At 47.1% G+C, this 14,347-nt stretch overlaps 2 protein-coding genes across 3 annotated transcripts in view; one reads left to right on the top strand and one right to left on the bottom strand.

Annotated features, from left to right (window-relative positions):
- Window positions 1-4,794, top strand: part of LOC146175443 (beta-1,3-galactosyltransferase 1-like) — an 80,073-nt gene extending 75,279 nt beyond the window's left edge. Inside the window, exon 3 of the mRNA XM_084581808.1 lies at window positions 2,760-4,794. Within this exon, the coding sequence (XP_084437934.1) occupies window positions 2,760-3,235 (476 nt within the window). The 3' untranslated portion in view covers window positions 3,236-4,794. The remainder of the gene's footprint in view (window positions 1-2,759) is intronic.
- Acf (ATP-dependent chromatin assembly factor large subunit) overlaps window positions 4,028-14,347 on the bottom strand; it is a 76,230-nt gene continuing 65,910 nt past the window's right edge. For both annotated transcript variants that reach the window (XM_084581806.1, XM_084581807.1), the window contains 2 exons: window positions 12,512-12,645; window positions 4,028-6,630 (listed from right to left, as the gene is read on the bottom strand). In XM_084581806.1, the coding sequence (XP_084437932.1) occupies window positions 6,181-6,630; window positions 12,512-12,645 (584 nt within the window). In that variant the 3' untranslated portion in view covers window positions 4,028-6,180. The remainder of the gene's footprint in view (window positions 6,631-12,511; window positions 12,646-14,347) is intronic.

The raw sequence follows: 14,347 nt of genomic DNA, 5'->3' as shown, positions 1-14,347 counted from the left end.
CAAAGGCGTCTGTGTGCTGTGAGATGTCAGAGTACGTTAGATCACCAGGTGTAACTCAGTAAGCCTCCACTATATAGCACATCTTTCCCACACGATATGTTTTGTGGCTGTGTTCGGAACTGTGTCGGGTCTAAACCTATATTATCATTTCGATCCTGGTATTTGTTCAAGTACTTCTACATAATATTTTAAAAAGCATAGTTTTTTTCTTCTTTTTAACCGGATCCCGATGTTGCCCTTAACGTTGCGGTCTACGCTTGCGCGGCCGCTCTCAGCATTTAGTGTGAAAGGGCTACTAGGCTCGCAGGAGGAATTCAGCCGATGTCCTATTGAAACATGTATCGAAGACGCGTTCACGAGGATAAATACACAAGACGCCGTTTCCTGTGTACTTCTTGTGAACGCGTCTTTTTCCGCTGGTTTTGGTGTTATCATTAGAAGCCTTTGCCGAGCTCGGGTGAAGCTAAACTATAACCAATGCGTAAGCAATGCCATGGGCGACTACCATTTGATCACCTGACTGCCACCGGCCCTTTACCATCCAGGCCGTCTTTTCACCTTGCAGCGCACCTTGACCTCGACAAATCGCGATTAGGAGACTGACCGCCGTTAATTTTTTTCAGTGTTTTGCGCGATTGCTGCGGGCCTTCTGCTAAAATAGGAAAACAAGGTTTAGCTCATTAGAAAGGCAATGCATTTGCTTTTCAAATAGTAACTATTGTTGGCGCCAGCGACTTACTGCATCGATCCCCCGTAACTGACCGAGTAGCTCTAAGCATGAAATGGTTACAGGCATAGCACGTTGCAGGCAGGGGCGAGCAAGTAGTCCTCAGCTGCGACGTACAATTTGCAAAGCGATCGCTTTCCGCAACACGCTTAATTCCTGCCACAGCCCCTTTACCCCGCCCACGTAAAGGCCTTTTCAAAGGCGGATGAGCGGCCCTTACTCCACCTCTATATCAATACACTGCTGCGCCCGGCAGCTCAAACATTTTGATGCTGCCCGCACCAACGTTGACCCGAACTGTGGTTTGGTGTCTTCGGACCTCTACCACATATGTGCGGCCTGCCCCTCCAATCCTGCTTTCCCTCTTACCCCGACCCAACCCGGTAGGACTGGGAGGCGACCCTGCTCGGCTGCTCTCACCTGCAGGCCCAACATGGCTTTGGTCAGGGAGAGCTCGGTCGGCGGCCGACCACACTGCAGGGGTTCCCTACCCAGTACTTGTAAAGCTGATGCTAACCTCCTACACGTATGCGTGTCCATAAATGTTTGCCACAACTACCCCTCCTTTTATCAGGCTGCATTGCTCGGCTTAAGCAGCTGTGACGGTGTTGAATGCAGAACGATGCAGAAGCGTACGCGGTCACAAAGAGACGCTGGTCTATATAATGCAGATGCTCTCCGAGTGTCGTCTAAAAAGGGAAATGCCATGAGCTGCAGCACCGCAGTGACAGACTCGATTCCGAATTAGCGAAAGCGCTTCGAACCGACGATCGGTGTCGCAATTCTTCGGGAGGAGGCGAGGCGAAGCTTCAAAAACTCGTCTCGTTAAAAATCTCGTTCGGTACGCGAATGCTCGCTCTCGATGGTGGCTCAGTCATCTCAAGGCCGCCGACAACGGGAGCTAAAAGCATTGCATGATTAAAAGAACGGCGCACAAAACAGACCATTGTTCGGCTTGCCTAGTCGCGTCAAACTGTTAATGCGTTAGCTTTAGAGGGGTTGTCACGAAGAGCCAGCGTGGTGTCACACTGCCTACTAAACCTCCCACTCGTAGGGAAGATCTCGAAAGGTCGCTGCCATGGAGAAACATCAAATGAAAATGACAAGCAGAATTGGAAAGCAATCAAAATCAATTAAGAAGCCGAACGCACTTTCGCCGCATGAAATGTTTATTGAAAAATGCTACAGAACTGCTGCTTCTGCAACATTAAATTTAATAATCTCAAGGAATGCCGAGCAGTTTTTAGCTCCACTGGATAGTTTAGCTAGGGCAGCTGCTCTAGAAAGTTCAAAATTTACAATAACGCATATGAGAGGCTCAACAGCATCAGGTCTAATGTACAAAAGGGAAGTACATTTGACATATTATCTTGTGTATTATGTGCGACATCGAATCCTGGCCGAAGCGGCCTCTATTTTTAGTACTGGAAAACAAGGCGCCCGTGTACTGTGCGATATCAGTGCACGTCAAAGAACCCCAGGTGGTCGAAAGTTCGAGTCCTCCACTACAGCGTTACATAGTCCCAGTCGCTTTGGGACGTTAAACCCTGCAAACCAAACCAATTATCGGTCCGTTGTTACAGAACACTGTAGTGTTGTGAATCGGGCAGACGGCAGTGACGAAAGAGGTGCCGAAGATACGATCAAATGGGAACCGAAACGTTACATTCATCTTATTTTTGGCACCCAGGCGCTGTGCTTTAAGAAATGTTATTCAGGCTAATTTATCACGTGTCCCCACCCCATGCAATCTTTCACGCTGGTGCCCTTGGGGCATTGTAGAATAAAAATTTGTCTCGTCATCAGTGAGAACAAGGCCGGCAAGGCTCCTATGTGAACTGAAACGTCATTTGAACCGTCGCTGTTTTTATTATTTTGTCATGCATCATGATGACATGACGGGCGTCCTTCAAAGAAACTAAGGTGCACGAAAAACATTTAGCAGGCGTGAATGAAGAGTCCTTACCTTATGGTGCGTGATCGAGTCAGTAAGCTGTCACTGGTTCCAAAACGACCTGCCTTATCCTCGCAGCACTGGACGGGCCGGCCATGGAGGATGCCATTCTGTGCCACTCAAACCCTGTCCGCCGCATCCTGAGGCACGGTGAAGGCCCGCTACCCAGCCGCTACCTCAAGTACTGCGTGCCCCGCGACCAGCTGCCTGGAGAGCTGTTTCCCCGCTACTGTGGCGGGTTCGCCTACGCCTTCTCTCAGTCCACGGCGCGACGGCTGTACGAGGCATCCCAGGCGACGCCGACCTTCTTCATCGAGGACGCCTACGTGACCGGCTTCTGTCGGCTAAAGGCCGGCCTGCGCATCCTCGAGCACCCGGGCATCACGCTGAAGCCGCGAGTGACTCTGGCCAGAGCCAGCTGTGCGTTCACACGCGAAGGCCGTGTCACCTCGCATGAACTGGGACCGCGGGACATGCGTCTCTTGTGGCGCGAAGTGAACACCCAAGCCTTCTTCTGCCCCCGCCTTGTAGGCGTCATCAAGACGAACGGCTAGGTTCTTCCCTGTGCCGTTGCGTTGCAGCTACATGGCCGTATTAGTGGACGCGAACGATGCTGGCTGCGGCTTAGTGACCTGCATCAACTTGCAGCATGTGGAAACAGCCAGTGCCCTTCATTATGGTGCGGGCCCATGCTTCGCGAGCGCTCTATGCCATGACCGACGTGAATTGTCACCTGGTGTCTTCGCTAGTCACAGAATGCAGCTCGTGGGAACCTAAGGTGTAGTCGGTCGTAATGCGCAATTGGCCTGTATTAATAGCTGGCCTTTGTACATGCAGTAGCCTGCAGGAAAGACCTTTCATGGGACCACTAAGTGGTCAATTCGCAGTACCAAAAGCCATCAGTTACTCCAAGACCTCAAGAATACCACACACAGACTAATCATCAGTGTTGATAGTGCTAACTTAACTGCCACTAGTTTAAAAGCTCTTCATTGCAAAGAGAACTCATCCATTCAAAAGGTATCACAATCAGAAAGGTGCTCACCACTGTTGCACTTGATCACATCGTCAACTGCCTTGCGAGAGTTCTAGATGTATGCTAGCAATGAAACACACACTCATTTCGCCCAGCACTGCGAAGAAACCAGGGCTGCAGAAGCAAGTCACGAATTCCAAGGCATGTTTTGTGTCAGGCTAGCACACACATCCTCCGCGAATTCTACAATGAACAAACATGGCACCTTGTCAAGTACTTGGAAAGGTTGCTGCAAGTGCTGCTTTCACGAAGTGACACCTTCATACACTGCTATGGATCTCATGCCCATGTTTTTCAAGAATATGCACCCTTCACTTGAAATCTCGCACAAACAATGCGTTCCATTTTTATTTCACTATTCGGAACGGTGGCGGCAAGTGTACACGGCGGGAGCTAGTCGTCACTGCCTCCGGATCTGCACACATACCAAGCAAGAGCACACCGGAAATCTGAAGGCTGGCTTGCACAGAATTCATGCACATAACAGCATTAAATAAGGGGCATATAAAAGCCAGTGGCTTCCAAGTGATGACACCCAGTTAATGAAAGTGTGCAAAAGATGACCATTCAACAGATTCCCAGAATACTGCATCATATGAACATCAAGTGCTAATTTGGTGGTTTGGAAAACCTTGTATAGCATCTGAAGTGCCACGTTCACGGAAGCCTGTGCAAGCTACCTCGAATGGTCAGTACAAGAGCACTGCAGGCAAGAGCTCACAAGACTATATACAGCAAGCAATACAAGACTTTCTGAATCTATCAGTGCCTTCAGTGTCATTTTAAATGTGTGCTGTACACTTGCATCATTAAAGGGCATTACCACCTACCCACAATATTGACGCAGATGTGCCTCGACACATTGTTACAAGGAAGTCTAGTTCCATTAAATGAAACAGTGCAAGCATTCTATTTCTATAACACTTCCAACTTGCAATTACATTATTTCCTCAGAGAGCAAGAACTCCAGTGCTCCACCTCAAGTAACTGCAGAGCTCTGATTTGATAGAACACTTCTTCCTGTATGAAGCAAGCCTTCATACCCAGAAAAAAAAAAATAAATAAAGCCTTCATCAGCACATAAGAAAAGCCATTCGTTTTTAAATATTGTTAGTTTTTATTGTTGCATGTCCAGAGTCCTTTACGACAGGAAGGGCACTACAAATAGCTAGGTATGCAACATTTGCTAATTCAGTTCACCTCTTTTCAACGTGCACAAGCACACAGTTTGCAAGAAAACACTGGTATGCCTGCTGAAGTGCCATCCGCTACCTCCTAGTTTCCATGCGGTATAGAAAGCCTTCAGTCCTAATACTTACATTGCTAACAATATACGAGCTTCCCCAAATACCAAGAGCACTGCAACTTGCAAACGAACTTACCATTCCCAGTGCTCTCAATACCTTGCCTCTTAGAACATAAAACAGAGACATCCAGCAGCAGGCAATCACGTGGGGTTATGTGCTCGCACATCCGTGCCATGAGCCCAACACAAAAATGTGCGGAGCAATTGTAAACCTTTCAGTGATGCTGAAGCAGCATCAGTCTTGCCCCTAAGCATTACTCATCCAGAGCTAGTGCATGAAGCATTGGTACAGCAATAATGGCAGTCACCAATACCAGAAGCAGAAGTGATTACCCACAGAAATTGAAAGTTTCAACAAGACATACATTCTGCAGCCTGAACAGAAAGACAGCAGGAAGTGAAAGAAAAAAAATAAGTGTTTATATAACTGCAAATCCTACATGCGATATGACGGGCATTTAGAAAGGATGGCGCATACATTCAAAATAACTGGGATGAGCATAACAATGCAAAGACTCGTTGAAACTGCATTACAAGGTGGCACAAAGCAAGCATGGGAACTGCAGGAGCACGAGGCCAAGAAAGACAGGCAATGCAAGGTTAAAAAACCAGTTCCAAATAATGTCTTGTTGCTCTTTCACTCCTCATGGTAAACATTAATTCGACTCGGCAAGAGACAGAGTCGCGCTTTGAATAAACACAGTGCAAAAACAAAGTTTGTGGAGCATTTCACAAAAAAATGTCAAGATATACTGGTGATCACCGGAAACAAGGGACAGCAACAGTTCAGCACTACTTAGCATCTGGCCCACTGCCCATGCCTTCTGCGCCCACATCTGTCGGTTTTAAGTATTCTCAACATTTTGCTTCAAACGAAATGCAGATGTCTGCATGAAAAAAAAATGAGAGCTCCTAAAGGCCTTTCTGCTAGCAATTAAAGCCAACATACTTTTTGAAACCTGCCAACAATTCACATTCAATCATGTTTAATCAAGCATGCGTAATCAAATCAATGGAGTTCAATTTCATCAATAACAAAAGACAAAACAAAGAGAGGTTTCACTGTACAAGATGATTGTGTGCGAGTGAGGTGGGGAAAGAGGAAGGGACAGCATGCAGCAATTTCGAAGAAACCGACAAAAGCATGGGCAGATGAATCAGCGTGTACGACGTTTACTGTTACCACCACTGCTGCTGTTCCTAGCTGATGTCGACGATGTCGAGGCAGCGTTTTTGGTTGGACTGTTTGTTGCTCCCCGCCTTTCACCAGCACTATGACCTTCCTCACTGTCGCTGTCACAACAGAGCCTCTTGACCGCGCGCTTCGACGTCCTCTTGCTGCCAGGCGCATCCTCCTCGAAGCACGGTGGGTGGGGAAACTTTCCCAGCCCGTGGTGGGAGAGGAGGCGTTCGAATGTGGCCAGCAGGGACATGCCAGACGTGTACTCTAGTGAGCCCGGCCTGTTGTAGACGCCGCAGTTCTGGAAGATGAGGTAGATGTCGGCGACGAATTCCCTCGTGGCGCGGTACTCCATGCCGCTCAGCTTGCCCCGGATCTTGCCAAGATCCATCGGCTTCCGGATCACATCATAGTAGTCAGGAACATCCTGCCATGCAAAGAGAAAAAGGTGGTTGCTGCAAACTGAGGTGTACACTAAAAATATGCAGTTATTTAATGACTGCCAAGACTGCACACAATTAGTCACCAAACTAAATACCCAGGAACAAGTGCAAGCATGTTTAGAACGAGCAACGTATAGCAACATCCACCGCATTCATTTCAGTCAGTGCTGTCTACAAAAGACTTCATTGTTTATGGACATCCCAAAGCGAATGATATGCCTGTCGCATGGGCACTTTTGATAGTGATCAAATCTATCAATATCGAGCTCGATGCAAATCTGAATCACGATCGGCCACGCTTCTGCTCTACTGCCTCTACAGCAGTCGAGCTGTCATTGCCACCCTCGATCGCAGCCATTAATCAAATATACCAACTGAAAGTACAGGGTTCTCAAATGATTTATTATGAAACACATACAATTTTAAAGTAATTAACTTTGTATATAAATCTATAATTTTACTGCAAAGCTATTTTCATACTCTCATTACCACATGTGAGTTTTGGCAGCGGCAACCAAATGGGTGGGTTTGAATAGGCTTCCCAGTTTCCACATGTGCTAGTTGCCTGGTACCTTGCCTACTGGCGAAATGTTACTCATCGCTGGCAGAACGGCATGATAGGAAAACGTGCATATGTAGCACAGACTCACACACATTCCACAGCTTGAGCACAAGTAGAGTACAGGAATAAAGGGAACAAACACAGAAACGAGACACATGATCAAACACAGATCTCTCTACTGCCAGCCAACGTTTCTGCCATCACAGAATGTCAGACCATCAATGGAATGTGCAACCAAGGTGCAATATGCTGCCAAAGTCATTGGCCTGCATTTCTCTCTCTATATATAAATATATATATATTATCAAACTGATTAACATGATTACTATGTTACATCGTCATCTCTCGTGCAGTGATCTAACTTGTCAATTGGAATCGAGTGGGTGCGTGTAGCACGGTCCATCTCGACCGCACTTGAAACTTCAATCACAACCGTTGCCGATCGCGATCCGAAGTGCCCGTATAGCAGCGGTATAAGGCTATGACAGACGCAACGGCGTGATTATAGTAAGTACACAAGGGTCATACAGCCCAGGAGAAAATATAAAGGCTACTAAAAATGGAGGGCAGGAAGAAAAAGAATAGCTCCTCCAGAACAGATTAACTAGGTACCCTGCATGTATTAAGATGGATCTTATGTAATGTGTAAAGAAGACGAAGAACAGTGATAGGCAATTTGCGTTCATAATTTAAGCCGCAAGGTATATTATGCTGAGAGCTAGCACAAGGTAACTTCCCGAGACACTCTGTACTGGCAATGAAAGTGTCACACTGTGCCTGGAACTGCACGCACAGAGCGCTGCGGCACTGCACCATGCTCCTCTGCCTTGTCCAGTCACACCAGAAAGGAGGAAACATTATGCTGTGCTAAAGAGGTGCTGCGACCTGAATCATGTTTTCTTGCAGTGACACAACCGCATGACCGACTCAGTCCCAGGCAAAATATGTGCATTAGTATTGCCGGTAAAATGCCATCTGGCCGTTATCACTAGGCCAATGTGCTTCGCATGAAGCCACGGCTGAGGTGCCTTTATCTAATCACAGTTAACCCTAAAATGCCTAACCCTATTACCAGCTTATCATCACACAAAAACTTCACATTAAATGAATGCACAAATAATTTCTGAAAGGCTTCATGGAAAGGTACTGATGGGCTAGTTGTTTATCAGCCATTTTAATATTATCATGTAGTGCAAAACATGCACCAGACAAAAGAAACATGAGTGCCAGTGTTTCATCCTGTATATTTCTTTCCTTTGTCTGGTGTATGTTTTGTGCTAAATCATTACTAGTACATTGGCTTCATGGAAATCGTGTGGAAAAGCAGCTCAGGGGAACAGCACCCATGCCAACGTCCACAAATCACACTTCCTCGGTCAAAAGATGATCTTAACAACTTAACATCATGCGAAAATTGCCGAGCAACTGCTAGCAACCTGTTTTACTCCAGGAAGTTAACCTGTGCCATTGCAGAGCCCACACACACAAAAAAAAGGGTAAGGGTGCGCATGTTTGGCTTAATGTTTCGAAGCACCTTCTATGTTCGACATGTTTGACGAGTTTGACAAGGCATCTGTTGTGTAGGAGACTTAAGCTGGATATCAAGGAAATGAACCAAATGCTAAGCGTCAGAATTGTTTCTCAACATAGCCACGAACTAAACAAGTGAGTCGGTACTTTGCAGAACCAAAGCATGCATGCAGTTTTTTTAGTAGCATACACCCACAACCAAAGAATAGGGTCTTTGGCAATATCAATTCTTTTCCGCGCTGGCTGCCTGTCGACAGCGTTGAGTGCGTCCAGCTTTTCCTGGAGGGAAAGTGCCTTCCACTTGCGCGACACCATCGAAGAACGTCAGATCACGATCATCGGATACAAAGGACAAGGGTTAGTTCGATTGGTTCACGACCGGCTTTGTCGTGGACTGGTTCGACAGATGGATGGATAAAGCTGAACCCTTTGAATCGGGTGGTGGCGGTGCACGCCACCTAGCCGACGTTCATGAGGCAGATGGCCATCTAGTGGCGGCCTCTCCAACTCGCATGCGGCTTCTTGAAGTTAGTTCCATAGCCAAGCCTAGCCAAGACTCTTCAAAAGTCAAAATGGGTGGTCGGTGCGTGTTGCCTCAGGCAGGTTCGCGGTGACCAGTTGCGACGTATCATGCGGGAACATTTTCACAGCTACAACATAACAACGAGGATCTCAATACATTCGATCCTACGGGAGCAATGCCGGGACCGGATGAAAGCGACGTAACAGCCGGGAAAACGCAGCAGTAAGGAACGTAACAACAGGGTTCTACTGTACTCGGTTACCCCATTTCTAGGACACCACCCTTCGATTTCTCGGCAATATCGAGTCTCGCAAGTCCCAGCACCTTAACGGGCAAGAGAAAAGTGTTGGCTTTTAAGACAAAGCGTGGCATCGCCGAAACGTGAAGAGTGCTATTGTACAGAAGTATGAAGTCACACAGTCCGCACTCTCAATGATAATCAAGAATGACAGCAAGATCGATGACGATGTTGGCAGCGGGGACCGAAAGAGGATCTGGTGCCCTACGTATGCCTATGCAGAAGCCACACTTTACAGGTAGTTCTTGGATGCCCGATCAAAAAACATCCCACTCAGTGGGCCCATCATGCTGGTGAAGCTCTCGGTCACAATGACTTCCAGCTGTGAAATAGGTGGCTGCAGAAATTCAAGGAGCGGCACAACATTACACGTAAGAAATCACCGGGAAGGCAGCGTCCGTTGATGAGGAATCGCTTCAGCAGAGGACGGCCAAGCATCGTGATTGGACTCTTGCGTATTCCGACAAAAATATTACAACGCAGACAAAACTAGTTTGTTCTTTCAACTGCTACCATCAAAGATTCTCGCGGCCAATACAGACAAATGCCAGTGACTTACGTAAGCAATAAGAAAGCATAGATGACGAGAAACATTGTTGGCAAGTGGCTCGCCGACTTCGACAAACAACTGCACTGCGCATCACGTCAATGCACACTTAACCACTGTAAAGATTTTGTTCCTGCCCCCAACAACTACTGCCGAGTTGCCACCTATGGACCAGGGAGTTATTGCTAACTTCAAGATCCACTATCGGCGCAGAGTCATTGAGCGAGTGCCTTCTGATCGATGCTCGCTCCCCCGTGGCCGAGATGGTCCCTTTGGTGAAGGCCATTTATTTTGCAAGAGGAGCCTGGAGGGATATGAAGCCCTTGACTATCGCTCACTGCTTTAAGAAACCTGGCTTCCCCCGAAGCAGCAGCGCAGACACGGCTTTGCCGAGGACGAAGCTGCCCTGGTTGACATCGCTGCAACAGCTGATGGTGACGCCGCGGCAGCCTGCTTAAAACAGCTATGGGAGTCCGCTAGCGAGATGGACTTTGTGCCTCTAGGTCTATACCACACGGACTTCATTTTCGCTGCTGCCGAACTTGTTGCCACGGAGGACTTTATGATTGACGAAGTTGCAGGGAGCATCATGAAAGGGGCGGATAGCACCTCCAAAAGTCACTGTGACGACAGTGATTCTGCCCCTAAGCCAATGACCTCCGCAGCGGCCATCACAGCTGTTGACACAATACGGATGCATCTTGGGAGTTCAGAGCAGAACGAAATAGAGAATAAAGCGAAGCGATTTCCAATTCCAGCCGACTTCGTTATAACTGGGTTAGAATGTAATTTGCACATACCCGACTTGGGGCATAGCTTGCATACGAATGGTCTCATAAACCTAAACTCATTATCTGATGGCGCTTTTCAGTGAATAAATACACACTTATTGAAGGCGGTTCTTAATTTTTTCCCCAAAATTCCCAATTTCTCATGAAGAAAATGTGAAACAAACTGTTTTGCACCTGTGCCTCTTTGCTTTAACATACGGCTATGTTAATTTCTCATGAAGAAAATGTGAGACAAACTGTTTTGCACCTGTGCCTCTTTGCTTTAACATACGGCTATGTTAGACAGAGAGCGACCATTCGCTTGCATGTTCACCTTAAAAGGGGACGACACTGTACAGTAAAACCTTGTGGCTAAAGGGCCAGAACACTGACCAAAAGATGTCATGAGATTATGGCAGAAATATGCCTTACATAGTGATATCCAAATATTCTAACTAATTTTGCACTGAAAATTCATAAAACCAACTGAAGTGACCTCTTGCAGCAAAAGGCTGTCAGTATCACTGTAGTGCTCCAAGTGACCACATCTGGGGAAAATGCCACTGGTTTTCTTATGTAAACTGTATTCTTTTTTCCTTTCAGGAATGATAATCATCTTTTATTACATTCTGCACTCTCTCCAGTGCAATGGCAAAAAAAAAAAAGAGGACATTTTACAATTTTGTTTTATGTCGAATTTTTGTATAACACAAATAAGGCAAATTATCAGGTAAATACCAACCAAATCAAAATTTTGTTAATCTGTTTTTATTTCTAAGAATGTTCTATCTGCAAAACAAGAAAAAATCTAAGTACCGTATGAACACATGTAAGGGCCACACACTTGTATGGGCCACAGTCTCTATTTCCTTTTAAAAGGAAATCCGTGCAAGGGCCATACCAAAACTTTCCAAGACCCACGTGGAAATAGCCTTCAAGATGCACACACACAGGAGCTTCCAGATGCCGCCCACAGATGGCACCTGAAGTTGCAAGCCCCATCATCATCATCATTTTCCCCTCTGCCGTGAGCTTATGCAATCCATATCGGCATCGGTATCACTAGCCCTAGCCACCCTGGCTTTGTTTTGCGACTGTCAAAGGGACGTGAATAGTGGTAGCGTGGTTGGCGTGGTTGCACGCCATAGTTGCGGCTCTTGTGTACCCTCTACTTTATTTTTCGTGGATTACCGTCTAGTGTTGCCATTCTAGCACGATGGGCAAGCAGTGGAACTTGCCCTCGAACACGGCAAGCATGCGGTGGACAGAGTGCAGAAAAAGTGTGCCCGAAGATGGTGCAACCAGAAGGATGCGTTGAAGAACACCAGCAACAAAAGGCATGCTTTTCAAGGCAAGCCGTGCAAACAGTTTAGACGGGACTGAAGATGACTTGTGGGGTGAACGTGCACCAGAGCACAGCATCAGCTCGGAGCTTGAAGTCTCCGCGAGTAACGACTGAATGGGAAATAAACGCCGCACATTCACTGATTGGTCGCAGAAAGCTGCAGCTGTTCTAGCCAGCATAAACGAAAAGACAAACAGGACTGCATGGTGAACGCCTGAAACATGAGAAATGTCTAACACACAGGGCACTCCTATCAGAAACGCAAAAGGCAGTGCAGCCATTGGACTCACCCGTCGACTGACAGCGCAGTGGAAAGGCCAAGAGTTTTGGTCATGCACAAGAGCCTGGAGGATCTCATCACAGGCCTTGAAGTCAAGTGGGAGGTCTTGGCTGGAGCGCCGCGACGACGCCCTTGATGTAAGACCTGAAACACATAACCAAAAGTGGTTCGCATTTAATTCAGGGCCCAACCATGTTCCCTCTCGCAGTACATGCACTTAGAATGCTCTGCTAAAGCTAAACCGGAGTAAAGACGAAGTCCGAGAAAGGTCTGCAATTTTTCTTTACACAGAGGCTCAAAACAATGCTTAACAGAAAAAAAAAAGAAGAAAAAGGGCAGGCGAAATCACCTAGTGTATATATTCAGAGTAACCTTCCCCAATCATGTTAGTAATTTGACTGCAGCAGCAGTTGCCTCCACATCTGCCAAGGCATGCACAACGCTGATACTAGTGGGGTAGGGAATGTGCCCAACGCTGATACCTGTGTGGTAGGGAATGTGAACGAGGCTGGAAGCAGATGCCATGACACAGAAAATATCATGCTAGGTTGAGTGACTGGGCTGAAACTACAGTAAAAGCTCGTTCATTCAACCTTTAAGGGACCAGAAAAATTATTAAAACTATTCGAGGTATGAATTGTTGAATCGCCCCAAGAACCAGTTACATCACACTATATGTATTTGGTGAAAGATTGGGAAATGGTCGCTGGCTTTTGGTGTGAGAACAAGGCAATGACAACTGTTTCGCATTTCTGTTCCCCGCATCCTCTACGGTGCAATGTGGTGGTGACTTCTCACAAGCGGCTGCGTCGCATGTGAGTACGCTTCACCACACAACGCACAAACAGCACATGAATAGCGTAGTTTTGGCACAGATTTAGTGCAATGGAAGAACCATGCGAGTGGAAGCAAGGAAAATGCACAGCTGGACGATGCTGGCTAGCTGATGCACAGTCAATAGCTACCCCCACTGTCTTGGAGCTGAGACATTAAATAAATGGATCATCATCACACCTGCAGTTCAGGTTTGAGATGCGCTATTTTTTCGATTGCTTACAATGCCAATTGTACCTGGATGCCTTCAGCAGCAACTGACTGGCACGCTACTCCTAACGTCCATCTGAACCACAGCCTTGAGAGATTGTTTGCCATGGGAATGTGTCAAGAGCTTGAATTATCCAGATATCCAAATACAGTCGCCGGCTGATATTTCGGACGCCCCCTGCCTGAAAATTCGGACCTTGCCATGGCACTGCCACGCACTCCATAGAGTCAATGTATAACAACGATTAAAATTTCGGACGTTTGAAATCCTTCTCGTTCGATTTTCCGGACTTTTTCTTTCGATTCGAGACTCAAGAGCTACCGATAACGTGAACAACGCTGCTGCCATTTTGGTTTTCTGCAACCTCAAACCCATGTGTCATATTGTCCGATCGAAACCTTGCATATCTGATATAGCCTTGATAACAGGCACCGCATGCTGCACCGTCCTGCCAGTGCCAGCTCTGTCTTGCTGCCAAGGTGCTGCCGCCGTGCAGTCTTCAGTCGCGCGGTCGCCATTCACGTGTTGTCTGTTGTGCTGTTTACATCGCCGTGTCAACTACCGGACACTCATGCACCTTTATCGGTGACGCGTGCTTAGTCGCATGGTGTTATGCGTGGACAGCGGCAAAAACTGCAGTGTCGACTTGTCTGCACTCGCCATGATTTCCGATGCATGGAAGGCGATGACCAAGGAGACACTGCAGAATTGCTTCCGCCACGCTGGTTTCGCGATCAGAGATGAAGTGCCGTTGTCATCCGATGATAGCGCCAGTGAATCCCATCAGCCGTCTTCGTCTGC

This window comes from Amblyomma maculatum, chromosome 10 (assembly GCF_055883805.1).
Source record: "Amblyomma maculatum isolate TAMU_Amacu chromosome 10, ASM5588380v1, whole genome shotgun sequence".
NCBI classification, from domain to species: domain Eukaryota; kingdom Metazoa; phylum Arthropoda; class Arachnida; order Ixodida; family Ixodidae; genus Amblyomma; species Amblyomma maculatum.
The sequence above is the reverse complement of the archived record's forward strand: the minus strand, read 5'-3'. Positions and strand labels throughout refer to the sequence as shown.